Consider the following 27,593-nt stretch of genomic DNA (forward strand, 5'->3'; position numbering starts at 1 on the left):
TATATTGTTTAATTGATATTTTCCCCAACTTTTGAGATTTTTGACTATAGAAAAGTCATGTAACCCGTACAATCCACTCAAATACCCTTCACATAGCTTCCTCAATTCTTAATATTTTGCCTGAGTCGCTTTATCTCTATATATCTATGTAATTTTCTTCTGAGTTTCTGTGTCTCAGAAATCTTTTCCTGTCTCTATTTACTTGTCCAGGCGTTTTCAAAAGACTCAGTCTTCTCTGTTGTTGGCTGACCAATAAATAAATATTTAGCCTTTTCCTGGAGGGAGATTACAAAACAGGACAGAGCTCTTCCTGAATCCTTCAGGCGGATGCGCTCTGTCTTCCTGGTCTGGGGAGGACAGTCCGGGAGCCTTTGCTGTGTCAACCACGCCCTGAGGCACCCCAGAAGCTGCATCTGTAGAGTCTGTGCTGTAATCATGGCCTTGAAGGTGGAAGGCAGGTCTGAGATGGGAGGTGACCGGAGCAGGTCTGGGCCGGAGCAACCGCAAGCCCCCCTCTCCTTCTCTCCCTCCCTGCCTCCCTCCCTCCCTCCATCAAACCAGGCAGAGCTGGGGCCTGGGGCACCCCAGGGAGACAGACCTGCCACCTCAGCAATGGCTTCCAGGTGGGAATGGGGGGTCTTTTAGTCTAGACCTTTCCAGAGATGCTGGAAACACAGCTTGTTATGTTGAAATGTCCTGCTGTTTAAATGTTCGCAATTATTAATTTTTGCAACGCTTTGTAAACTAAAGGAAAGGTACAATAGTTGGGTTCCACCCTGGGACCACCAGTTTGCAATCCTTCTCTTAGGGACTGAGTCAGGCTGGGGGGGGATGCTGCAGGGCTCCCACTTGAACCAGAAGTCCCTGTCCCAGATGTCTAGCGCCAAATGTGTTCCCTGCCCTCTCCTGCTTCCCTGTAGTTCCTGCCCACACCTAGGACCCCCAGCCATCTGCCCAAGCCCTCCCCACCTCCACCACGCCGCCCCCACTCCCCGCATGATGGAGAAGCTGGCCAAGAAATTCATTCCTCCATACCCCCTGCCCCCATTGGCAGCTCCACCCTCAGCACCCCCACCTCAGCTCCTGCAAGGCCTCCATGGATGGGGGGTGGCGGCGGAGAAAGTCTTTCTTTTATAATTGTTTTAAACATACTTTTATTTTTATTTTTTTAGAGACAAGATCTCTCTATGTTGCCCAGGCTGGTCTTGAACTCCTGGACTCAAAGAATCCTCCAGCCTCGGCCCCCCAAAGTGCTGGGATTACAGGCGTGAGCCACGGTGCCCAGCCTGGTAATTAACAGATGCTTTGTGACCGCCACTATGCACGAGGCCCTGTTCTGTAATTCAGATGAAAATCCCTGAGAGGAGCTGACGTGCTAGCAGGGGAGGCAGATAGCACCACACACACAAAAAAGCAAACAGAAGTTTCCTAGAATATGCTTTGAAGAGAGCTAAGTCACAAGGTCACAGAGAGGTCAGGGGGTAGGTGCGATGGTGGTTGGGGAAGGCCACTTGAGCCTCATGGCTTTGAGCTGTCCAGATGTGGGAGAAAAGAGAGCCAGGCAAGGGAATAGGCATTGCAAGGGCTCTTGGCCAGAAACATGCCTGGAGTGATCCAGGAATGGCAAGGAGGCCCAGGTGGCCAGAGCAGAGTGAGTGACAACCGGGGTTGGGGGGACCCTGAACCTCCCCTGAGTTTGCCTAGTCTGTAAGATGGGGGGCTCCAACTGGTGGCCCCAGGGCCTTATCCAACCACTGGATATTTTTCATTCTGTCTACAAAGTATTAAGAAAACGAAGTTACCAACATTTAAAAATGAGGGCCGGGTGCAGTGGCTTGCACCTGTAATCCCTGCACTTTGGGAAGCAAGGTGGGAGGATCACTTGAGACCAGGAGTTCAAGACCAGGTTGGGAAACATAGCGAGACCCCCATCTCTAAAAAAATTAAAAAATTAGCCAGGTGTGGTGGTATGCATTTGTAGTCCCAGCTACAGGGGAGGTTGAGGTGGGAGAATCACTTAAGCCCAGGAGTTGGAGGCTGCAGTGAGCCATGATTGGACCACTACACTCCAGCTTGGGCAACAGAGCAAGAACTCACCTCTTAAAAAAAAAAAATCAGGAAGGCCAGGCTCAGTGGCTCATGCCTGTAATCCCAGCATTTTGGGAAGCTGAGGCAGGTGGATCACTTGAGGTCAGGAGTTGGAGACCAGCCTGGCCAACATGGTGAAACCCCGTCTGTACTAAATATACAAAAATTAGCCAGGTGTGGTGGCACACACCTGTAATCCCACCTACTCAGGAGGCTGAGGCATGAGAATTGCTTGAACCTGGAAGGCGGAGGTTGCAGTGAGCTGAGATCGTGCCACTGCACTCCAGCCTGGGCGACAAGAGCAAAATTCCATCTCAAAAAAAAAAAAAAAAAAAGTCAGGAGATTTCATCTTAAAAACCTCCATTTCTAGCTTCTGTGGGTGAGTGATGACGTCAGAGCAGCACAGAGGCAGGTGTCGGGGAGCCTGTGGACTCTTGGCCACTGTGTCACCTCATGTGGCTCCTGGAAGCCATGCAGACAGTGATATGTCCACAGCCACACCATCCCCATGGTGGCGGGACAGGGCTACCTGCCAGTGCCCACTCTTCTCCCACAGGTGCTGAGACCACAACGCTGTTCCACAAAGCCCCAGGAAGCCACATCACCCTGCCCACCGGCCTCTCTAGCCCCATCTTGCCCAGGAAGTGGGACCTTGGCGTATCGCTGTGACCACACCTCCCAGCCAGTCAGCCTGGCCGCTCAGGCTCTACCTGCAAAGGCAAGGCCCCACCAAACCAGCACCCCTCTCATGGCTGGGGGTGCCTCCAGGCTGCCCTCTCTAGGGCCAGGAGCCTGCAGAAACACTCCCAGCCTTAAATAAAGAGCAACGAAATTATTGAAACAAAATCAACAAAAGTTTGAATCAGGGATGGTATAACATGCTCTGGCTTTGATTCTGTGCTTTAATTCAGCGTTCCTGAAAACCTTGTGATGTCAGAAACTATCTGTAGGTTTGGTTTTTTTTCATTTTGCAAGAATTCCCAGGATACGGAGAAATCACGGCCACTCACAGCCTTAACAGTTTCTTTGGGCCCAAATGATTCCAAAAGCAAAACGAGAGAAACTTTTTCAAATATGTTTATTATGTGTATTATTTACAATATATTAATAAAACATATTACCTACGTGCATTTAAAACATAACTGAAGTCAAATTGGCCTGGAAGACTCAGTCCAAAGGAGACCTAATCCCCGATAGGGTGCAAGTGACTGCACAAACTCTGCTCCCCACAGCCCTTCCTAAGGATCTCAGTGTGCTCATCACACTGGGGTCTCAGAGTCCTTCCGACCATAAACCCAAGCCCCAGCCCCAGCCCAACACACACTTGGATGCAGCATATTCACGTCCAGCCTAGGAAGAATTTATGGTTGACCTGGGTTGGGTAAAAACCGTAAACGTCTGTACATCAGAATGTAAGATCATGGTGTTTAAAACTACAGAACATTCAGAGGTTGTCAGAAGGCTCTAATTGCTGGTCCCTCAGGTTGAAATCAGCCCTTAGGTTGAAAATTTGACCTGCAAATTTTTTTTTTTAAATCTGAACCAAATTTTTTAAATTAAACCTCTTTAATGTAGTACATTTTCAAGATGCAAAATTCAAAAAATATAAGAGGGCACGTGATGATGAGTGAGTCTCACTTCCACCCCATCCTCCAGCCTCCCAGTTTCCCTCTCCAGAAGCACCCATGGATGCCAATCTCCAAAAATATTTTATTCATTACAAGTATATACATATGCATTATTTTACCGCTCACAAATGGTAGCACACTGCACGGTTTCCCTAAATCTTGTTTTTTTTTCCTTTAGCAAGCTGTCTGGGAAATACTTCTGTATCTAACCACGGGCAGGGGTATTCCTCCAAGATTTTTAGACAACAGTTCTCCAGTTCACCCCCTTCCGGTGAAGGGCAGAGCATCCCCCGCCCTTCCCAGCCACCCTGCACACACCCCTGCTTGCTCTCGGATGCCTGCAGTTCCCAGGCTTCCCAGCAGAGGGAGACACCATTCCACTCCCAAGACCACCAAGGGGTCGTCCCAGACACAAGCTTCAAGGATCTGGGGAAGAGACGCTATCCGCCCAGACACAAAGACCCCTTTAGCTAGACTGAGTTGGCCTCCGGGCCCCCCCTTCCTGTTTCTATCTCCTCCTGGACTTCTTGCTTAGAGCCCTACCCCGAGGTCCCCCCCTCCCCCCTGCCTTCCTTATGGGAACTGGCTCCGCCTTAACAGTTGTAGGAGGGAGCCTTGTCCTGGTCTAGGGCCTGGGATTGACAACTTGCCCCAGGGAACCACACAGAGAAAGGGTGTAGCGATGGGCGAGCGTTCCCCGCCCCCATCCCTCAGCGATGACAAGTGGGGGTCCTTCTCTCTGCCCCCAGCAGACCAGTTTCCGGAAGAGCCTTGACCCAAACCCTCTTTTCCTGTCCTGTGCTCTACACTCCCAGCAGCTGCTTCTCCCTGGCCTGGCCCTGCAGCCCTCCTCCCCGCCCCCACAATGGTGTTGGGGTCGCCTGGAGTCCAGCTGGTGTCCAGGGCAGAGCTACCCCTTTCCTGGCCCTACCCCTCCCCGTGACCCCAATCCTCCGCCAACCGCTCAAAGGATCCTTGTTCTCCATCCAGCCCCCAGACAAAAGTCCCTCTGTCTAAGAAGGCGGAATTGAGGGGAGGGGGCACCCCCAACTGGGACCATGGGGGAGCCTGCACAGACCCCATCCGGAAGGAATGCCTGGAGGAGGAGGAGCAGGAGACAGGGGAGGAAAGGGGGAGGGAGCCTTGTACAGTGCAGGGGGCCTTATGTGGACTGGGAGGCAGCCGCCCCTACCAGCGCCCACTCTATAGACCCAGGCCTCTGGTTCCCAGCACCCGGGGAAAGAGCCTGGCTAGGAAACTGCAGCCTGGTGCCTGGGAGCCAGTTCTCATTCTCTCCAAGGCAGGGAGCGGGTTATGACCAGGACTAAGGTCCCAGAGTCCCCACCCTGACCCCTCCCTGCTGTTCCAGCCGCTCCCTCATATCCACCCCTGCCCCATCTCCTGACTTTGGTCATGCTAGCATCTTCTGCTGATCCTGAAATTGTACCAGCAGCAAGATGTGGCCTGGAAGTTAAGTTCCCCACAACTGCCAGCAATCCTTCCACCAGGCAAAACACATCATCTAAGGAAAAGAAGTGAGGTCGGAACACCAACGCATCATCTCACTGCTTGGCCCTGGAGGCTCTGCCGTTTAAAGGCCCCAGAACCTTCCCCATTCAAGGTCTTCTCCTGGGCACAGGAGATTGGAGAAAGCTCCTCCCTTAATTCCAGGGACCGAGTTCCATCCAGCCCATCCAATTCTCCGTGTCACCTGAGGCTGCTATGGCCCTGGTGACCCCAGGGAGCAACCTGCCGCCCATGGCTGGGGAGGGGGTGAAGCTGTCTCTTTAAGAGCAGGAATGAAGCCCCTGGGCCTTAGGGCATCTGACTTGTTTTCTACCTGCCCAGGTTTGCTTAGGGCGTGGCAGCTTCGGATAAAGGCAGGACTCCGCCTGGCAGCCCGATTTCTCCCGGAACCTCTGCTCAGCCTGGTGAAGCACACAGGTGAGCAGCTGGGGCCCCTTCTTCCAAGCCCTCCTTGGTTCTGCCCCTAAATTAGGGAGTATCTACCTGCCCACTGACCCCGCCACATAGAAGCTCTGCTATTAAAGAGCCTAAAATCTTGTGAAATGCTTTTCTGGAGCCAGGAGATAGGAGAAAGTCCCTTCCCCTAATGTCCCTTTCCCCACCATTCTCCTCTCCGGGACTGGTTGAGCCAGCTGGGGTGAGGGCAGGACCGATTAGTGTGGTTGGGGTGTCTGGGAAGACTGATGTCTGCATGTATTAGGGATATCTGGGTGGAAAAGAGGGGGTGCCTGGGTAGGTGGGGGTATCTAAGTGGACCAGGGGTACGTAGATGGACTGGGGACATCTGGGTGGATGAGGAGTGCTGGGTGGACTCGGGTTGTCCAGACATTGAGGGATCTGGGTGGATAAGGAGTGCTGGGTGGACTCGGGGTGTCCAGACATTGAGGGATCTGGATTCTGGAGACCTCTAGGAAAAAAGGATGGAGCTGCTGGGGGAAGCTGTAAATGGGGAGTTGCTTGGGAGATTTCAGGAGCACAGAGCGGGCAGGATCTTTCTGCCCACCCCTGAACATGAGATCCTTCTCCCATGGTATGGAGGACTAGAGGGGATAGCAGAGGGCAGGTGGGGGAAACAGTCCTCAGGCTGGCCTTGGGACCTCATGGCCAGGAAGGATCACAGCAGGTAGACAGAGCATCAGCTGCAGGGCTGCCTTCCTCTCTAACCTGCCCGCCAACCACATCGGTTCAGGAGCAGCCCAGGGCCTCTTCAGACAACAGTGTGAATGGGGAATGTGAGGGCAGACCCAGCTCCCGGCTCCCTGCAGCCTCCAGAAACGTGGGGCTGGACATTGTTTTGCAGAGGCTGGGGCGAGGTGGATACCATCTGTCAGTCTTGGCTGGGTGACATCATAGGAAGGAGGAATAGTGGGGTCTTGCAGGCCAGAGGTGGCTTGGAGGAGCCCCTGGAAAGAGGCTTAAGAGGTGAGACTCAACAGCCATGGCGACGGAGCATAGGGCTTTAAGATGAATTTGCAAGGGTTACAGGATTACAACTGCAATGTGGGCTAATAATAGTGCCCCCTGCATTAAGCTGCAGAGATTGAGCGAGTAACTGGGAAGCTGAGAAAATGCCCCCGTGGGGTAGACACTCAATAAGCATCTGCTGTTGTTACCAGGACTCGTATGGTCATTGGTGACAGCTCCGGACCACAGGCAGTCCACCTACAACCTGTGCCCCTATCCACCATGCCATCCTGCACACCCACCCACGCCAGCTCCCCCAACCCCCAACACTTTTGGGGATCCTAAACACTTCCTGGGCCTCAGTAATGCTCCCCAAAGCCTCAGGCTTTCTTCCCGCAAAAAAAAAAAAAAAGAAAAAGAAAAAAGAAAAGAAATGGATGCTCCAACTAAAATTGTGAGTTCAGCATGTGGAATTAACTGGGAAGCTGAGAGGATTCCCAGGCCCTAGGGTGCGCAGGCAGAGGGAGGAGTCTGTGCCAACCTGCAGGGACCACCCGCACCATTGGTTGCGGGCACCACCCTCTCTGAGCATTTTTGCTGTTCGTGAAATGAGGACATAGTGGACAACCTTGGGGATTGCTGTGGGGTTGAGTGAGAACACGGCAAGGTCAGTGTGCACTCCAGGGCAAGGTGGAGGAAGTGCCAGCTCTCGCTATCAAAATTATAACTAGGCCAGGCATGGTGGCTCACACCTGTAATCCCAGCACTTAGGGAGGCCAGGGTGGGTGGATCACCTGAGGTCAGGAGTTGGAGACCAGCCTGGCCAACACGGTGAAACCCTGTCTCTACCAAAAATACAAAAATTAGCCGAGACTGGTGGCACACGCCTGTAGTCTCAGCTACTCAGGAGGCTGAGGCAGGAGAATTGCTTGAACCCAGGAGGCAGAGGTTGCAGTGAGCTGAGATTACGCCATTGCACTCCAGCCTGGACGATGGAGTGAAACTCTGCCTCAAAAAAAAAAAATTATGATAACTACGCACTCAGCATTTGGGCAGGGACAGCGCAGAGGAGGGCATGCTCGGAGGCTAGGGCTTGGTGCAGGCTTGCAGGCTGGTGAGAGGGCAGGACTGGTGCCAGTTCAGGAAGGAGAGAGAAATGAGTTCCTTATGCTGAGCAGGTCTACCTGGGAAACAGAAAGTGTTTGCTGTCACCAGGAACTCTGCGGGGCCTAGGAGGGTCAGGGGCTGGGCTGGGGACCCAGGCTAGGCAGGGCCAGGGCTGGGACCGGGAAGGGCATGGGTGTGGGATGAGGGGCAGGAGGTTCGGGGGGAACAGAGATGGAGCTAGGGCTGCAGCCAGGAGGTAGAGTCCCCCTCTACCCCCAGTCCCAGCCTCAAGTCAATTCCTCCACACACTGCCCCACCCCAAGCAGCTTGAAGAACCTGCTCAGTCCTCAGCCTGAAGTCTGCAATGTCCTGGCAGGGCCAGGCAGGCTCTGAGCCGTCTACGGAGACACTCCCCGGAAGCGGGCCTCCTACACCTGGCTCCCAATGCCCCGCTTCCCCAAACACCCCAAGGCCTTGACAGTCCCTAGTTAAGAGCAGCTGCTGGGGAGCCAGGCCTGGCTTAAATCCTACTTCCTGGCTAGAGCACCTAGTTTCACCTCTCAGAGCCTCAGTTTCCCCATCTGTCCAGTGAGGACAACAGCGGGCAGTGGCGCCCTCGTTTGGTTGCGGGGTGATTCCCAGAAAGCCTGAAGTTCACGTCCAGTGAGTTATTATGGCTCCTCCCGCCTCAGGCCCGAGTTTCACCCAGTCCCCACTCCACGGTGCAGCTGAGGCTTATCTCTCAGCCCAGCGAGATGCCAGCCTTCCTGCCCCGGGTGAGCTGTGCACCCTGCCTGGGGAGGAGAGGAGGAAGGTTGGGGAGCCATAGGCACAGGGCCAGCCTCCCAGTGGCTCTGCTAAGGCTGGACTTCCCGCCACCCCTCTAGGCCAGTGCTCTGACATGCAGAAGGTGACCCTGGGCTTGCTTGTGTTCCTGGCAGGTGAGTACCCATCCCCCAACTGCCTTTTCCTCTGGATCCCCTGAATGCGGGGATCCAGCCTCTGTCGCTCTCCTGTGCTTTTCTACCTCCCCAGGAAGGTAGTAAATGTTAGAACAGCATTTCCCTGAGGGTAAGAAAAGTCAAACTAGTGATTGCCGGGGATACACGAGAAGAGCTGGCTCACACAGCTGGAAAGTCACCGTCTTCCCCATTCTCTCGCTCTCTTCTTTTTTTTTGCTTTTTTGTTTTTGAAAGGGAGTCTCTGTTGCTCAGGCTGGAGTGCAATGGCGCAATCACAGTTCACTACAGCCTTGAACTCCTGGGGTCAAGCGATCCTACTCTCTCAGCCTCCTACACAGCTAGAACTCCAGGCACACGCCACCATGCCCAGCGCATTTTTAAATTTTTTGCAGAGATGAGGTCTCACTGTGTTGCCCAAGCTGGTCTCAAACTCCTGGCTGAGTTTGATCCTCCCACCTCAGCCTTCCAAAGTGCTGGGATTACAGGCATGAGCCACACTGCACTGGCCTTGATTGGACTATTAAACAGAAATAACGGAAGCTAGAAGATGATGAAATGACACCTTCAAAGCACTGAAAGAAGATAACTGCCTGGCCAGTTCTCTAAAAACTTCAAGTAGAAGGCTCGGCTCATTGCGACTGCATCTTTAACTTCCAAACACTTTTCCCTTTTTTCTTTTCTTTTCTTTTTTTTTTTTTTTTTTTTTTGAGACAGAGTCTTGCTCTGTTGCCCAGGCTGGAGTGCAGTGGCATGATCTCGGCTCAATGCAACCTCCACCTCCCAGGTTCAAGCGATTCTCCTGCCTCAGCCTCCCAAGTAGCTGGCATTACAGGCGTGTGCCGCCATGCCTGGCTAACTTTTGTATTTTTAGAAGAGACAAGGTTTCACCATATTGGCCAGGCTGGTCTCAAACTCCTGACCTCAAGTGATCCTCCTGCCTCGGCCTTCCAAAGTGTTGGGATTACAGGCCTAAGCCACTGTGCCCAGCCCCCTTTTTACTTTTTCACTGCAGCCTTGACCTCCCAGGCTCAAGAGATCCTTCCACGTCAGCCTCCCAAAGCTCTGGGATTACAGGCATACTTTTTATCCATTACATAGGGCAAGACTAGTATTCCCTGCAGGGTAGTGATCTAAAATTACATTTTCAATAAAGTCTATTTAAGTGTATAATAGTGAGTCATTTTCAATGATGTGCAAACACCAGACCAGGTGGGTGTGGACATGGCGGAAGCGGGAGGATGAGCTTTGAGCATGATGGGACTTGGGGAAACAGGAATCTGGGAACTGAAACCATCTGTTGTCTTGACCAGAAAAGTCCCCGGCTGCTGCAGGAGGCATGGATTAACCACGTGTCTGGAAACACGAGACCAAACAGTGGCCAAAAACCTCCTAGATTAGAACCAATTTCAGGTGGCAGAATGCTGGCGTGACTCGGAGGTGTGGGGCTGAGTGCGCGAGTCCACATTTCCATGCTGGGATATGAGGGGATGAGGTGGTTGCTCAGTGACAGGACCCCTGTCCCTCAGGGGACCATTTCCCAAGGCCCCTGAAACTCCCCGGGCCCTGCCCAAGGGCTTGGCTGAGGCCGGCATCACCATCTCCCCTCCTTCCCCTCTTCTCCCACCAGGCTTGCCTGTCCTGGATGCCAATGACCCAGAAGGTGAGTCAGACTGGACTCTTTCACCCATCCCACCCCCAAATTCTCCCCTGGGTGTGGGGGGGCCTGCATCCTGGCTGTAATCCTGGATTCATGATCTTTTTCTTTCCTCGCAGATAAAAACAGTCCTTTCTACTATGGTGAGAGCCTGTGCCCCCATTCCCCTCCCCCCAACCCCACATATTGCTTGGTGCCAAGGGTTCCCATACAGGGTTGGGTGAGGGTCTGACGTGAGCGTCACAGGACAAAGATAGGAAGGGACTAGGATGGGGGCACTGAACAGGCCACACAGTGGATTAAAGGAACTAGAGGCAGCAACCTGGCCTTTGGGAAGGTTCTATTCCAGCAAGATAGACACATGCAGGAGGTGAGGACAGTTTGCAAGAAGCCATTGTTTGGTTCAGATCAACTGCTGAAGAAGTGTTGACTTGAGAAAACTTCCTGGAGGTGGTGAGCTATTTGGCCAAAACCCTCATCTGGCCTCCAGGTTCCAATGACCTGCTCCCTACTCCCCGCTCTGCCCTCACTTCCTCCACGCTCCTCACTCCTTCTGCTCCAAGCCTCTCAGACACAGCAGACATACTGCCAGCCTCAGACCTCTGCAACCTTTTGGTTCCTCTGCCTGGAACACTTCCTTCCACAGAACCACACAGCTCTCTCCCTTCCCTCTGCTCAAATGCAGCCCCCTGAGAGAACTTCCATGACAACTCCCTGTAAAAGAGCTGCCCTCTGACTTTTTTCTTGTTTTAGAGACAGGGTCTCACACTGTTGCCCAAGCTGGAGTGCTGTGGTGTAATCATAGCTCACTGCAGCCTCAAATTCCTGGTCTCAAGCGATCCTCCTGCCTCAGCCTCCTGAATAGCTGGGACTGCAGGCATACACCACCATGCCTGGCTAATTTTTGTATACTTTGTAGAGATAGGGTCTCACTATGTTGCTCAGGCTGGTCTAGAACTCCTGAACTCCTGAAGTCCCAAAGCACTGGGATTATATTAGGTTGGTTCAAAAGTAATTGTGGTTTTTGCAACTGCTTTTAATGGCAAAAATGCAATTTTTTTTTTTTGAGGCAGAATTTTGCTCTTTCACCCAGAGTGTGACTGGCTGGAGTGCAATGGTGCAATCTTGGCTCACTGCAACCTCCGCCTCCCGGGTTCAAATGATTCTCCAGCCTCAGCCTGCTGAGTAGCTGGGATTACAGGCACCTGCCACCACGCCTGGCTAATTTTTGTATTTTTAGTAAAGATGGGGTTTCACCATGTTGGCCAGGCTGGTCTGGAACTCCTGACCTCAGGTGATCTGCCCACCTCGGCCTCCCAAAGTGCTGGGATATCAGGCGTAAGCCACCGTGTCTAGCCAGAAACGCAATCACTTTTGCTCCAACCTAATAGGTGTCAGCCATTATGCCCAGCCCGCCCTCTGACTTTCCATCTCCCACCCCACTTATTTTTCTTCATATCACTTATCTCTGCCTGACCCTGCATGACAGATCTTGTTTGCTGGTGTGTGAACCACAATGTGAGCACCTGGGATTTTGTCTGTTTTCTTATGGCGGTGTCCCCAGTACCCTGTGCATCCTAGGTGCTCTATATGTATTTGTCAAGAGGATGGGGGGACAGATGGAGAGGACACAGCCTGGCACTGAGGTCCCCTCCACTTTCCTCCTAGACTGGCACAGCCTCCAGGTTGGCGGGCTCATCTGCGCCGGGGTTCTGTGCGCCATGGGCATCATCATCGTCATGAGTGAGTGGAGGAGCTGGGGGAGCAGGCGGGCCGGAGCTGGGGCTCCCCTCCCCTGACCACTCAGCTCTCCCCAACAGGTGGAAAATGCAAATGCAAGTTCGGCCAGAAGCCCAGGTAAGATACTGTTCCGGCATGCCCGCCTCAGGCTGGCTGGATGCTTTTCAGGGTGAAAGGGCTAACTCTCCCAGCAGGAGAGGCCTCCAGGCTCTGCCCTGCAGAGTTCCTGTCCGCTAAGATTTCCAGGTTCATTGTTTCTAGCTGGTAATCCCCAGGGGGGCCCAAATCCTGAAATGCTTTGGCCCCTGGGATTGCACAACCCCCCAAATGGAAAAGCAGCAAGGAAGACATGTCTAGGCAGGCTAAGAACCCTCTACCTGGAGGGAGAGGGCAAATGGGGGTGGACACGGATCTCACCACTTTTGTCTCCTTAGTCACCGTCCAGGGGAGACTCCACCTCTCATCACCCCAGGTAAGATGGGGCAGCATGGGGCTCAGGGGAACACGGAAGTGGTGTGTGTGTGTGTGTGTGTGCGCGCGCACGTGTGTGCACATGCACACTGGAAAGAAAACTCAATCCACCCTCACAAACGGACCCCATCACCTCCCCCAGGCTCAGCCCAAAACTGATGAGGATGGACCAGCTGAAATTGGGTGGAGGACCGTTCTCTGTCCCCAGGTCCTGTCTCTGCACAGAAGCTTGAACTCCAGGACGGAATTCTTCCTCCTCTGCTGGGACTCCTTTGCATGGCAGGGCCTCATCTCACCTCTTGCAGGAGGGTCTCTTTGTTCAATTTTTTATCTAAAGTGATTGTGCCTCTGCCCAAGCAGCCTGGAGACTTCCTATGTGTGCACTGGGGTGGGGCTTGGGGCGCCATGAGAAGGTCGGCGTGCCCTGGAGGCTGACACAGAGGCTGGCGCTGAGCCTGCTTGTTGGGAAAAGCCCACAGGCCTGTTCCCTTGTGGCTTGGGACAAGGCACAGGCCCGCCCTCTGCCTCCTCAGCCATGGGAACCTCATATGCAATTTGGGATTTACTAGTAGCCAAAAGGAATGAAAGAGAGCTCTAACCAGATGGAACACTGGAACATTCCAGTGGACCCTGGACCATCCCAGGAAAACTGGGACATAGGATCGTCCTACTATGATGGAAGTGTTCGGACAGTTTATAACAGTAAGACCCCTGTGACCCTCTCACTCACCCCCCGAGACCTCACTTTATTATAAGATCTTTCCAAATACCCAAATGTCCGTTAAAATAATTCCCTATGCTACCCTTAATAACGTACAATGACCACATCGTGTGAGAACTTCCAACAAGCCTCAAACTCCCTTGAGACTCCCCAGTACCTAATAAGGCATCCAAAATGTTCCCATGAACTGCCCCACAAAATGCCTAAAACTCAAAACACCCAAAAATATCTCCTCCAATGTCCTGAGACATGAACCCAAAAAGAGACCCACAATAAACTCGTGACTTGTCCCCTCATCATGCCGTTTTATCCCTCAAACATCCGCTGAGTCCCTCCATAACCACGAACCCACACTCAGAGACCATGAGCTGCGGAAATGCCTCCCTGGGACCTGGGCCGCTCCGAGCACTGCTCCAGGGACACCATCCCCGCCCTGTGCCGTTCACAGGACATCCTCTCCCAACGATCCACAACACTGGGCGGGGAGGGTGCACAGCGCATTTATTGAGCTCGGACTCTTCTTGTCCTTGCCTCCGTCGCCCATCCAGGAGGGCACCGGGCTCCCCGCGACACCTCCCGCTGTCCCTCCCTGTGCCCCGCGCACGCGCAAGAAGCGCAAGAGGCACAGCTTGCTGGGCGGCCGCACGCATGCGCACAAGCAGCAGAGGGGAACCCGCCCAGCGCTGAGTTGTCTTCGAGGTTGGCGCTTCTCCAGGAAAGCGATTGGCTGCGTGGAGTTTAGAATGGGAAAGGAATGCCATCAACCCCTCAGTGCTTTCAGAGGGACCAGCGGGGGTGGGAGCGGGTTGAGAGGGGGGCTTCTGGACCTCATGGAGCTCTGCACGTGACCTGCACCTCGACTCCATGCAGTGCAACAGCCTGCACCCCCAGGTTGCCTTTGATGGGGAATCTGCCCCAGCCGAGATGTCCAGATGTCGCTTTAGATCTGAAGGGCAGCTCGGGAGGTCCAGTAGGCTGGGACCCTCTATGTCCCCCCCCCCGGGTGCAGATCCTTTAAGAAGCAGGCTTGAGGCCTAGACATGTAGCTGATGAATGTGGCCCATGGTCAGCCATCACCCCAAGTGGGGCCAGGAGCCAGCCAAGGGGCTGTCCAGGGTTCCCAGCCATGCCCAGAGTCCCATTGGTGGTTCTCAAGCACTGAGGTCGATCTCGTGATGCTGGTAGATCTGTGTGGGGCCCTTAAAGCAAGCAGCAAAGAGGAAGCGTCTGCCAGCCATAGTGATGTGGGCGAAGGCACGGGGGGCCACCAGGGCCGGGGGCCCCAGCTCCTGCAGCGGCTCCAGGAGCCCCTTGTCAGGCTCAAGGCGGAGGACCTGGCTGAAGGCGAAGTCGCTGCCTAGGATGGCCAGCTGGTCCCTGGCGATGAGCAGTGGCTGGAAGACGTGGGCACCGCGCGAGGGAAGTTGCTGCAGCAGACGAAACATGGAGCCATCCCAGCGCATGACCTGTGGGGGTGTGGCCAGTGAGGGCCTGGGGTCCCGAGGGTCTCTGGGGGCCCTGGAACAGCTTGGAAGCAGAAGCCTGTCGGTCCCCAAACTCTCATAGCTTTCTTATCTTCATAAAGGTCACCACCCACCTGTTCAGCCACACACACGCAGTTGTTCTGAGCCCTTCCCTTGCCCTCATGCCCCACAGAAGCACTCAGCCATGGACTCTGTCAGTTTCACCTTCTATAGTTGTACATTTCTCCCACCACCTCTGGCTGAACTCTATCCCCTCCCGACTGGACCATCCTGGCAGCCTCTTCCCTGGTCTCTAGGCTCCTCTCCCTGCTCCCCCAGTCTGTTCCCCACCCAGAGATCTTGTGAACACCTGAGTCAGATCAGGGCCCTTCCAGACTCAGAACCCTCCCCTGCCTGCACCTCACTCCAGAAAGAGAGTGGACAGGACTTAACCCCAGCGTCAGCCTTGGGGGCTCAGTGTCAGGGTGGGGACAGGTGTGGCTGTGGTGAAGTCTGGAATGCATCCGAGTCACAGAGCTGGCGGTAGAATCAGGATGTTGGGGCCAGCATCAGTGTCGGGGACTGGGGAGTGGTTCAGAGTCAGCCAGCCTTGAGGGGGTCAGAGTCTTGGCATCAGTGTGTGGTGGGGTCCTGGTTCAAAGGTCGGCATGTGAGGCTAGGCCAGAGTTTAGAGGCTGAGTGTGCAAGATTGGGTCGGTGCTGAAAAGCCAGCCCCCCACCCCCAGGCCCAGCCTCACCATAGAGTCCCCAATGTAGCGTGTGAGGCACAGGAACACGTCCCCACCAGCCTGGAAGTGGCGTGTGGCATAGACATCCTCCGCCTCAGGGATGTCTGTGCGTCTCTCGAAGCGGCCACCGGTCCAGTGGAAGAGCACGGGCCGCTGGGAAGCCGAGGCCAGTAGCAGATGGGGCCGGCCGTCCAGCTCCAGGGCCTCAGCGTCCGTGTCCCGGTGCCAGGCGTGCAGGCTCTGGTGCGGGTAAAAGCCGGGCCCGTCGCGGCACAGCAGCGTGGTGCTGCCCGCCTTGGAGGCATCCGCCACCACGAAGCAGGGCTGCCCTTCCAGCCACAGGAGCTCGGCGTCATTGGGCCTCAGCAGCCGCCGCGGGGCCAGGGTCTGCGTTGGGGCCAGGCGCAGGCCTGGACTGGGCCGGGCCCACAGCTGTGAGCCCCCCGACAGGCGGGCAGCCAGCACGAAGAGGCTCGGGCCCAGCACCAGTGGCTTGCAGGACACCACGGAGGCCGCTGTGGGGAGGTGGGGAGGCAGGTCAGGCCAGCCAGGCAGGCTGCTGGACAGGCAGAAGGACGGGGAGGGGGCTCACCGGGCAGCTCTTCCTCGGGCCGGAAGCGCTGCAGGCTGTAGTCCCAGGAGAGAATCAAGCAGCGGCCAGCGAAGGGCTGTGCCAGCACAATGTGAGGCTCCCCTTGGTAGGAGAAGGGCTCTACGCTCAGTGCCGACTCCCCCACCGTCTGGAACCAGGACAGCTCTGCGGGTGGAAAACAGAGTCAGGCAGGCCCCAGGACCCCAGGGTCCTCATTGCTGAGCCTCAGTTTGCCTACATCTCTGAAATGGGGGCCATTCATGGTACTCCCCTTATAGGGACATATAACTGGAATCTTGATCTGTAGATGTTTGTTTGGTTTGGGTCGAGGGGTATTTTGTTTTGTTTTGAGACAGGGTCCCACTGTGTCTCCCAGGCTGAAGTGCAGTGGCACAATCATAGCTCAATGCAGCCTCCACCTTCTAGACTCAAGCAACCCTCCTTCCTCAGCCTCTTGAGCTGCTGAGACTACAGATGTGTGCTACCGTGCCTGGCTATTTTTTTATTTTTTGCAGAGATGAAGTCTTACTATGTTGCCCAGGTTGGTCCGGAATTCCTAGGCTCAAGAGATCCTCCTGCCTTGACCTCCCAAAGTGCTGGGATTACAGGCATGGGCCACCTCCACCTCCTGGGTTCAAACAATTCTACTTCCTCAGCCTCCCGAGTAGCTGGAATTACAGGTGCCTGCCACCATGCCCAGCTAATTTTTGTATTTTTAGTAGACATGGGGTTTCACCATGTTGGCCAGGCTTGTCTCGAACTCCTGACCTCATGATCCGCTCGCCTCAACTTCCCAAAGTGCTGGGATTACAGGCGTGAGCCACCGTGCCCAGCCCATAAGCCTTATTTTCTAAGCTGTGTGGCATCACCAAATAATCCCTTAGAAACAGCATCTGGATTAATTCATTTAACTTCACAACATCCCTATGAGGTACATTCTGTTATGATTTCCCCTTCGCAGATGAGAAAACAAGGCTAAATGGCACAGGCAGCCTGTTATCCAACGAAATCCATCCTTCCCACCTTCCAGGAGAGAGGATTGAAGCTGGTCACTAGGCCACCCAGCTAGAGGCTGCATTATCCCGGGACCCCCATTCATCACCCTCCCTGAAAGTTAGATGTGGCTGTTTTGAGACCGAGTGACCAGTGGAACAAGGGCAGATGTGATGAGTGTAATGAGCCACCACACCTGGAAACAGCTTGTCCCAATTTGGTCTCCTTTCCCACCACACGAGTGTTCCACATCATGGTTTCAAGCATGAAAGCAAGGATGATGCCCAGGGACTGCCCCCACACACCTGGACAGCTCACTCCAGATCCCTCTGTCCTTAATTCATGGTATTTTGAGAGTCTGTGAGAGTGGGTTGGCCTTCATGGTCACTGGGGCACCAAGGCTGCTCCGCTTGTTAGTGGGGGAGCTGGGTGGTTGACTCCAGGCTGTAACATTTCACTCTGCGTGCCAGGCCCTGTTTCCAGGTGCCAGCGTTGAAGCAATGAGCCAAACTACATATAATGCCCACCTAAAAGGCGAATCTTTTTTAAATGGCTATCAAATCACCTCTTCCTCAAAACTCTCAGCTGACAGTGGTGGTCCACGCCTGTAATCCCCACACTTTGGGAAGCCAAAGCGGATGGATCAGTAGAGCCCAGGAGTTCAAGAGCAGCCTGGACAACGTGGTGATAACCCCATCTCTACAAAAAATACAAAAAATTAGCAGGGCATGGTGGTGGTGCACCTGTAGCCCCAGCTACCAGGGAGGCTGGGGCGGGAGGATCACCTGAGCCTGGGGAGGTCAAGGCCTCAATGAGCCGTGATTGTACCACTGCACTCCAGCCTGGGCGACAGAGTGAGACCCTGTTTCAAATAAACAAACAAACACACAAAAAAACTCCATTCTTGCCATGGCCCAGAATAAAGTCTCCTCTCTCCTCTCTGTAGCTTCCAAAATCCATACCTGTCCCTCCACTCACCACCCCTGAGCCACACCTGCCTTCTTTCGATCTTCAAACAGGGCACACTCTATGCTGCCTCAGGGCCACCGGCCAGGCTGTTCCCCCTCTCTGAAGAGCCCTTCCCTCTGTTCCTCACTTAGCCACACCCAGACCTAACATCCCCACCTGAGAGAAGCCTTCTCTGACTCCCACAGGAACCCTCATTCTCTCATCACTCCTTGTAGTTATCACAACGTATAGCACACATTGATCTGTGCAGTGTTTGTTAAATGTCTGTCTCCCCAAATTCCCAGGACTGTAAGTCCCGTAAGGCCAGGGCTCAGGCCCCAACCACAGTGACCATCACCTCTTACAGGGCTGGGCACTGAGTGGACTTCAGTGAACATTTGTTGGATAACTTGAATGAAGAGGGACTCCCTAAGTTAAATCCCCTTCTTCTATGTGTCCTACAGACCAAAAATATCTTTCTTACACTTAGAATAATAATAATTATATGCTGATAATAATTATGTATGCATATATAATTATATCTATATTATATATATACATGTTGTGGGGGAAAGGAAGAGAGATCAGACTGTTACTGTGTCTATGCAGAAAAAGGAAGACATAAGAAACTGCATTTTGATTTGTACTAAGAAAAATTCTTCTGCTTTGAGATGCTGTTAATTTATAAACTTAGCCCCAACCCTATACTCACAGAAACATGTGCTGTATTGACTCAAGGTTTAATGAATTTAGGGCTATGCAAGATGTGCTTTGTTAAAAACGTGTTTGCAGGCAGTATGCTTGGTAAAAGTCATTGCCGTTCTCCAGTCTCGATTACCCAGGGACACAATGAACTGCGGGAGGCTGCAGGGACCTCTGCCCAAGAAAGCCTGGGTATTGTCCAAGGTTTCCCTGCACTGAGACAGCCTAAGATATGCCCTCGTGGGAAGGGAAAGACCTTACCGTCCCCCAGCCCGACACCTGTAAAGGGTCTGTGCTGAGGAGGATTGGTGAAAGAGGAAGGCCTCTTTGCAGTTGAGGTAAGAGGAAGGCATCTGTCTCCTGCTCCTCCCTGGGAATGGAATGTCTCAGTGTAAAACCCGATCGTACATTCTGTTTACTGAGGTAGGAGAAAACCGCCTTATGGCTGGAGGTGAGACATGCTGGCGGCAATACTGCTCAGCTACTCTTTACTGCACTGAGATGTTTGTGTAAAGTTAAACATAAATCTGGCCTACGTGCACATCCAAGCACAGCACCTTTCCTTAAACTTATTTATGACAAAGAATCCTTTGCTCACGTTTTCCTGCCGACCCTCTCCCCACCATTACCCTATAGTCCTGCCGCATCCCCCTCGCTGAGATAGTACAGATGGTGATCAATAAATACTGAGAGAACTCAGGGACCAGTGCCGGTGTGGGTCCTCACTTGCTGAGTGCCAGTCCCCTGGGCCCACTTTTCTTCCTCTATACTTTGTCTCTGTGTCTTATTTCTTTTCTTGGTCTCTCTTCTCCACCTTGTGAGAAATACCCACAGGTGTGGAGGGGCAGTCCCCCTTCATATTGTTATAGATAATAATAATTATTGCTGTTGTTATTGTATTCATAGCATCTGTGGCCGGGTGTGGTGGCACGTGCTTGTAATCCCAGCACTTTGGGAGGCTGAGGTAGGAAGATCACTTGAAGCCAGAAGTTCAAGACCAGCCTAGGCAACCTAGCATCTCCCAGACCCTATCTCTACAAAAAAGTTTTTTAAACAAAATTAGCCAGGCACAGTAGCATATGCCTGTAGTCCCAGCTATTTGTCAGGCTTAGGCAGGAGGATCTCTTGAGCACAGAAGTTTGAGGCTGCAGTGAGCTATGATGGTGCCATTGCACTCCAGCCTGGGCAAGAGAATGAGACCCCAACTCTTAGAAAAGAAAAGCATCTGTGTAAAGACCCTTCAGGCTTAAACTCCTTCAGGAAGCTCTTCCTGTCCCCCCAGCTCTGTGTGGCCCTGGCCCTGACTCTGGGCTCCCTCAGCTCCCACGGCTTCCCCTATCCCTGCCCTGACCCCTCTGGCTTGGCCTCCCCATCCTGCCCAGATCGTCCTGGGCTGTCCTGTCTGGGCCTGCATTCCTCTGGACGTTGAACTCTTTGAGGGCAAGACCCAGGGCTGGCCTCATCATTCTGTGCTCTCTGCACTGCCCAGTATCCTAAAAGGCAACAAAATCTATTTATAGAAAAGGCGAGTCAATGTAAACGAGGTGACATTGCACCTGCAGTTCTTAGCGCAATACTTGGCACTTAACGAAGAATTTTTAAAGTGGTTGCTTTTATGTTAACAAGGGTGAACGTTTATAAGGACCTCCTGTCCCAGGCCCGGCGCCAAATGCCGAACACGTGAAGATGTATCATTGAATTCCCACGGCACTCCTATATCACTGTTTATTACCCCCACTTTACAGATGAGAAAACTGGGGCTCAGGAAGGCAGTGCTGCTTGCTCAGGGTCTTCCCACTCCGGGAAATGGCAGGGCAGGGAGTGAGGCGAGCCTCTTGGCCCTGGCAGCCATTCCCCCAGATCTCCCGCCTCCCACCCCATCGGGAAAGCCCCCCACCTATGGCTCTGCACTTGAAAGTCTTGGGGTCGAGGTGGTGGAGCTGCATGTGGCTCAGGGCGGCGGGGCCCGCACAGGCGCCGGTCCCCACGCTGGCGTTCACGGTGGGCATCCACTGCAGGAGCCAGAGGATGCCGCAGTCACACTGGAACGGGTTCCCGCGGAGGTCCCTGGGGCAAGAGGCCGGGGAGGGGCTGCGACCCGGCCTCCATGCCCTGGGGGCCATGCTCCTGCCCCTACCTCAGGCAAGTGTCCCCAGAGATGGGGCCCCATAATGGTAAGAAAATTACGTAAGAACCACTGCAGCCAAATAAATGCATGCACGCCAACCAGAAGTGGGCACGGATGCCCCCCCGACACAAACATTCCCCAACCCCCCACATTCCCAGCCCCCATGAGCCTCACACGTGAGTAAGGGTGTCCAGGCCTCGGAACAGGAATCTGGGGAGGGTCTCCAGATGGTTATTGGCCAGGCTTCTGGTGGAGGAAGAGAAGGCACCGTCAGCAGCCACAAGGATACCCTGTGTTCCCTCGGGGGTGGAGCATGGGTGCCTCTCATGGAGGGCTGGGGTGGTGGAGGCACGCACAGGTGTGTAAGTGAGCGAAGTCCTCTGAGGGCATTCTTAGAGATGGAGCCAATCTCATTGTCCTCGATGAAGCTGTGGAGGGAAGCTGGGGTCAGGGGGAGGCCCACTGAGCTTCAGGGAACGCACCCCATGAAAGACATAGGCCCACTGGAAGGTGCTGAATTCTCTTCCAATACCACGGACAATCCCAGGGAAAGCCTCTCAAAAACCTCTCCTCCCAAAGTCCCAGCCATCAATTATAGGAGCCATGAAACTGGCCCCATAGTCATTGCCAGTTTCACTGTGAACATTGCCCTGCTGCCACCACCACAATCACCATCACCAGTGCTAACACCCAAATCACCACCAATACCTCCAGCATCATTAGTAATGACCAACACCAATGCCAGCATCCTCAACACCCATGTCTTTATCACTGTCATCAACCCCAGGACCAATAACTGCCATTATCCCCAACACCACACCCTGCCACCACCATCACCACCACCAGTGCTAGCACCCACACCACCACATTACCTCCAACATCAACTGTAATGACCAACCCAATGCCAACATCCCCAACACTCATGTCTGTGTTACCGTCATCAACCCCAGGACCAATAACTGCTGTTATCCCCAACATTATACCTTGCCACTATCATCACCAACACTAGCATCATTGTCACAAATAACAAAGTCACCACCCACTCCCATCAACACCAACACCAATATCATCATTACCAAACTCCACACCAACAACACTGATAATCATCACCAGCAACACAACCTTCATGATCAACACCAAAAAGATTGCCACCCTCATCTCCAATGCTGCACTATCACACACATCAGCATGAGTGCCACCAACACTGCCAACATCATCTCCATTATGCCCAAGATGCACATATTCACCCACCACCAGTACTACCACTGCCAGAGTTTCCATAAATACCAACACCTTCACCATCATCACCAACCCAGTACCAACAACATTGCCATTCATACCAACCCCAACATCCTACCCACAGCCATCAGCAACATCAGCACCAGTACTGTAACGACCCACCCCCACAACACTGATAATTATCACAGACACAAGCCCCAAGAACTTCATCATTGATTTCATCCATAGCATCATCACCACTGGGGCTACCATTTTTACCAACATCATCCCCACTCCATCATCATCAATAATGCCATCAACCCCATGTCAGCAGCAGCAACAGGGTCATCACCACTGCCATTATCATCAACGCCATGACCAACACCAATGCCAGCGTTGTCATGCTGTGACTGCCACCGCCGCCACAATCACCACCACTACCCAATCATCAGCACCACCCTCAACACTACCACAGTATCACCACCACTACCTAATTCAGAGTTGTTTCCTGGTCATTTGAAACGTTTCTTGTCTCTGACTTCTTTACACCCTTCCTGGGTTTCCATGAGTCAGGTAGAGCCAGAATCAGGCTCTGGTTATCCGGGCCCTTTGTAGATCTTGAAGCAGAGAAGTGAGGTGATAGTCAACACTGATAAGCATCATGGACGCCAGCCCTGAGAACTTCATCAATATCACCCAAAGCATCATCACCATTGGGTTCGCCATTTTTATCAATATCATCCCACCATGATGTCCAAACACCTGCTCCTCAGGGCCACAGCTCCCATCTCCCCCTACTCTGGGAGCCACAGAAGGGTCCCTCCTTCTCCCAGACCCACCTGCCTCCATCCCCTGGCCTCACTCACAGGTACTGCAGGTGGGACAGGCCCGCAAATGCATCATCCTCAATCACGGAGAAGGAGTTGGAGGTGAAGAGGCTGACAAGGGGGCAAGAAAGAAATTTTTCCAGAATTGCAGCCCCCACCTGACATTTTAACCCTGGCCTCCACCCTCAGCCTATATGGACATGGGCACACAAGTGTGAGTATGTGCATGGACACAAATGCTTTTGCACACACGTGTGCACACACCCCCACACACGTGCATCAACTCCCACCTGACATCTGTGTGAGCATACACTCCCACACATGTGCATAAACGCCCACTCCCTTGAGCTGGTTGTCGGCCCAGCCAGGCCCCACTCACAGCAGGTGCAGAGACGGAATTCTCAGGAAGCTGCCGGCCTTCAGCTGGGTGACTCCTGTTCTGACGAGTGAGCTGGGGATGTGGGCAATGGTAGGTGAGAGGGACACCACAGCAATACTCCAGTTGCAAACCAGAGCCTTCTGCCGTCCGGGAGACCCCAGCGTGCCACTCTGACCCTGGATGTGTCTCCCCTGCGTGCCACAGGAGGCAGGCATTTGTCTTCCTGGCTTGACAAGGACCCTGACAGCACTCAACCCTTCTCCTGGGCCCCAAATGCTGTCCCTGCCCTCTGGGGTTTCCCTCTGCTCCTTCCCAGATGCCAGCACCCCTCTTCGAGGCATCCCGACAGACTTTGCTGCCCATCTCCTGAGATCCTGATGGGCCCCTGTTTCCCTGGAGACTCGGCACCACATCCCAACCTCTGGGGTCCCAGGACTTCCGTCCCCACCTTCAGGCATGCAGAAGGCTGGACACTCACAGTGACAGCAGGGTCGGAGAGAAGCTGACAGGCAGGTCCGGGGAGCCCTCACACAGGGCGCTGTCTTTGGAGCAGGAGCAGCGCAGGGGACACTTTCCCTTTGGGGGTCTCCAGGCCACCACCACCCCCGCCCCAGCCAGCAGCAGCAGCAGAATGCCTGCCCCTCCCATGCCCCCACCCCCACGCTGAGGCACCCGCTTCTCCCGGCCCACCCAGCTGAGCCCAGGCCACTACGTCTCCTCCTCCACCAGGCCGCCCTCCATCCGCCTGCTGGCACGCTCGGCCCTGGCTTCTCTCTCTTCTCCGTCTTTCTTTCAGTCGGCCTTCCTCCCTGTTCGTATGTCTTCGGTGTCTAATTTTCTGTTTCTCTTTCTCCCTATCTTTCTGTCTCTGTATTTCTGACTCTGTGTGTTAGTCTGTTTCTATTTCTGTCTTTGTCTCTCTTTCTGCCTGTTTCTCTTTTTCTGTGTTGCTGTCAGTCTTTCAGGCTTTAGGTAGCTGTCTATCTGTTGGCCTCTATGTGTGTGAGTGTATGTGAGTGTGTGTGTGTCCCGCTGCCTGGTGTCTTGATTTCTTGTCTCCTGCACCCCCCACCCCCCCTTCCAGCTCCCTGCCTGTAGTTTCTTTGCCTCCTCCCACCTCCCTTCTCCCTGAAGGTTTGGGAAAGGGGTTCACTGGACACCCGGCGCACCTAGCAGAGTAGGATGGGAAGGAGGAGGGGGTCAGAGGCCATGACAAGGTCGGCCTTGGGGGAAGGGACTGGACAGCCCCACAGGAGGGGGAGGGTCCACCAAGGGCTGGAGCCGCCCCACCACTCCCGCCAGCCCCCTCCCCAGATTCCCCACTCAACCCTATTGAGGGAGCAGGAGGACGATGTCACCAGGGTGGGGACCAGATGGCTCTGCAGACTGGAGCAGGGTGGGAGGAGAGGCCCCGGGGGGCTGGGGACATCCCATCCTGGCCACTCTCTGCCAGCCCCCTCCCCTGGCTCCAGGAGGGTGTGTCGGGCGCTGTCAGCGGGGCCAGATCAGGTCCAGCTGCTCCCTCTGGTGGTCATACTCGGCAGGACCTCTGCCTGGCCCCAAGCCCTTAGCCTCCCTCCCCTACCCTGAAATTAACCCTCGAGTGGCCAACACCCACTGGGGGGCAGCACCAACCCGAGGACATGATGATGATGATGATAATGATGATGAAGATGATGATGATGGTGAAGATGATGATGATGATGCCACCCCTTCTTCAGCGTCTACTCTGAGCCTGGCCTTGTCCTAAAAGCTCATCTATTAACTCATTCTGATCTTGCCAAAGCCCTCTGAAGTCGGTGCTGTCATCATCACCACTTTACAGCTGGAGGAAGTGGAGACAGAGGTCAGGGAACCTGAACTCTAGGTTACCCAGCTGAGGGCACAGCCAGGATTCAAACCCAGGCATCCGGCTCCAGGGCTGCTCCAGGCTATTTTGCATTCTTTCTTTGGAGATCAGAGTTCATGGATAGATGGATAATTGGTTGTTTTAATCTGGACTAAATTTTAGTCATTTGGATAGATTCTGTCCACTAAATAAGAAACATAAGTAAATGACACTTGTTAGCTAACATGAAATGTAGTAATGTTTATACTCACTCAACCTTCACAGCCACCCTGTGAGATGGGCAGTTACTGCTATCCCTGCTTTACAGATGGGGAAACTGAGGCACAGGGAAGTTATGTGATTAGTTTCCCGGCTCTAGTCAGCTCTAAACCTAACCCCTAGGCTGTACCACCTCATCGCCTGAGGACGAGACTCGCCCTGTGATTGAGGAATTCATGCAGCCTCTCTCGACACTGACGCCCACGCCCAGAAGCCTCGTTGGAGGATAAGGGGGCTTAAGAGCTTGGAGGTCACGCAGATCTGGGTTCCAGGCCCAGTCTTGTGTGGCCTCAGTTTTCCCATCTGTCAAATGGGGACAATCGTGGCACCCACTTCCCAGTTGTGGAGAGGACTCAAGTGATGGAGGCAACTCATCCTTTTGGGGTTCAGCACAAGGTGGGCATCCCACAGTGGTCGGCAGGCTTGGGGGTGGGCTCCGGATCCAGGACCTAGAGGAGCAGACCCCAGCAGCTTGTGGTTTGAGCCATGCCCCTCAGCTCTCAGTTTCCTCTGCTGACTATCGGGTATGATAAACAGGGATCCTAAAAGTGAAGTTGGAGAGCTGAGTGCCAGGGACACAGAGGGATCTGAACCCACTCTCATAGGGTACCCAGCCCAGCAGTCCAGTTCACAAGGAGGAGGATGACAAGGACAATAATAATGGGCCAGGCATGGTGGCTCATGTCTGTAATCCCACACTTTGGCAGGCTGAATTGGGAGGATCACTTGAGCCCAGGAGTTCAAGACCAGCCTGGGCAACATAGTGAAACCCCGACTGTACAAAAAATTAAAAAATTCGCCAGGCGTGGTGTCGCACGCCCATAGTCCCAGCTACTCAGGAAGCTGAGGTGGGAGAATCACTTGAGCCCATGAAGTTCAGGCTACAGTGAGCTATGAATGTGCCATTGCACTTCAGCCTGGGTGACAGAGCAAGACCCGGTCTCAAACAAACAAACAAACAAAAAATGAAGTTAATCATAAGACAATGTCAAGTTCAGAGACCTCTGAGCCCTGTCCAGGATTATACACGTGATCTTAGTGATTTTTCCATTTTGGAGCATGTGAAAATGAGGCACAGAGCTGCTCAAGTTCACACAACCAGGAGTACAGTGCCTGGGCCTGATTCCAGGTTTTCCTGTCACCAGGACCTGTAAACCTGGCCTGCCCATGGGGACACCAGGTGTGTTGTCCCCGACAAGAGCTCAGGGGAAGGAAAGCGTGGGGTTAAATACATATCTGTGGTTTTGGAATGTGTGAACATGCAAGTGTGTCAGCCTACGCGTCTGTCACCATGGCCAACCATGTGCCTGTTTGCTCAAGCATAGGGTGTGAACCAGTGTGTGTGTTTCTGCTTTTGTGGGTATGTGTGAGAGTGGCGGGTTGTCCTTGATGGTGTTTCTGCTTGTGTATATGTGCCCATGGAAATCTGTCTGTGTGTACACAAGCTTGTTGGCCTTCCTATCTTTGGGACCGTGTAGGAGTGCTGGCTGCATGTCTGTACCTTTGGTTTTTTTTTGTTTTGTTTTTGTTTTTGAGACAGTCTCGCTCTGTTGCCCAGGCTAGAGTGCAGTGGCATGATCTCAGCTCACTGCAACCTCTGCCTCCCGGGCTCAAGTGACTCTCCTGCCTCAGCCTCTAGAGTAGCCATGATTACAGGCACATGCCACCACACCCAGCTAATTTTTGTATATTTTTTTAGTAGAGACGAGGTTTCGTCAGGTTGGCCAGGCTGGTGTTGAACTCCTGGCCTCAAGTGATCCTCCTGCCTTGGCCTCCCAAAGTGCTGGGAGTACAGGTGTGAGCCACCGTACCTGGCCATGTTTGGCCATGCATCTTTGAATGCATTTATGTGAGGTGTGCACATACTTGTGTGTTTCTGTATGGCCATTTGTGGGTGGGTCTTCACAGAAACATGGGTCTTCACAGAAACATGCATTTTTGTGGCCAGTTTGTGAGTGTAGATGGTGGTGTGGCTATGTCTTTGACTGTATCTCTGTGTGGCCATCCATCTACATGAGCGTGTGTGGGTCTGTGTAGACATAAATGTGCTTGTTTTGGTATTTTGTGACTGGCATAAGAGGTGCTGACTGTGTGTCCAGGTCTTTGGGTTTCTCTATCAGTGTGTCATTCTGTGTGTGTCTGCTTCTATGGATGTACATACATACATGGTTTTGTCTGGTTTTG

The 27,593-nt window shown here is 53.5% G+C and overlaps 2 protein-coding genes across 7 annotated transcripts; one reads left to right on the plus strand and one right to left on the minus strand.

Annotated features, from left to right (window-relative positions):
* The first annotated feature begins 4,873 nt into the window (after positions 1-4,873).
* FXYD3 (FXYD domain containing ion transport regulator 3) lies at positions 4,874-13,707 on the plus strand. Of its 2 annotated transcripts, XM_054538867.2 has the most exons (9): positions 6,349-6,666; positions 8,448-8,531; positions 8,643-8,696; positions 10,345-10,377; positions 10,491-10,514; positions 12,040-12,114; positions 12,192-12,228; positions 12,546-12,583; positions 12,725-13,707. In XM_054538867.2, the coding sequence occupies exons 1-9, from the start codon at positions 6,468-6,470 to the stop codon at positions 12,739-12,741; spliced, it is 561 nt and encodes a 186-aa protein (XP_054394842.1). In that variant the 5' UTR covers positions 6,349-6,467; the 3' UTR covers positions 12,742-13,707. The 2 variants fall into 2 exon arrangements, with proteins under 2 accessions (XP_024092702.1, XP_054394842.1); XM_024236934.2 differs by lacking the exons at positions 6,349-6,666; positions 8,448-8,531 and adding an exon at positions 4,874-5,661.
* Positions 13,708-13,787: 80 nt separating this feature from the next.
* Positions 13,788-25,616, minus strand: LGI4 (leucine rich repeat LGI family member 4). 5 transcript variants are annotated; one of them, XM_054538863.2, is made up of 9 exons: positions 23,781-25,613; positions 23,303-23,374; positions 22,963-23,034; positions 21,235-21,306; positions 21,055-21,124; positions 20,648-20,762; positions 16,108-16,272; positions 15,525-16,030; positions 13,788-14,769 (listed from the first exon to the last, which is right to left on the minus strand). In XM_054538863.2, exons 1-9 carry the CDS (start codon positions 23,948-23,950, stop codon positions 14,455-14,457), a joined length of 1,557 nt encoding a protein of 518 aa, XP_054394838.1. In that variant the 5' UTR covers positions 23,951-25,613; the 3' UTR covers positions 13,788-14,454. The 5 variants fall into 5 exon arrangements, with proteins under 5 accessions (XP_054394838.1, XP_024093087.2, XP_054394839.1 ...); XM_024237319.3 differs by having other exon boundaries at positions 20,648-20,817; positions 21,053-21,124; positions 23,781-25,611; XM_054538865.2 differs by having other exon boundaries at positions 14,678-15,442; positions 20,648-20,817; positions 21,053-21,124; positions 23,781-25,616.
* Positions 25,617-27,593: the final 1,977 nt, after the last annotated feature.

Source organism: Pongo abelii, chromosome 20 (genome assembly GCF_028885655.2).
Source record: "Pongo abelii isolate AG06213 chromosome 20, NHGRI_mPonAbe1-v2.0_pri, whole genome shotgun sequence".
Taxonomy (NCBI): domain Eukaryota; kingdom Metazoa; phylum Chordata; class Mammalia; order Primates; family Hominidae; genus Pongo; species Pongo abelii.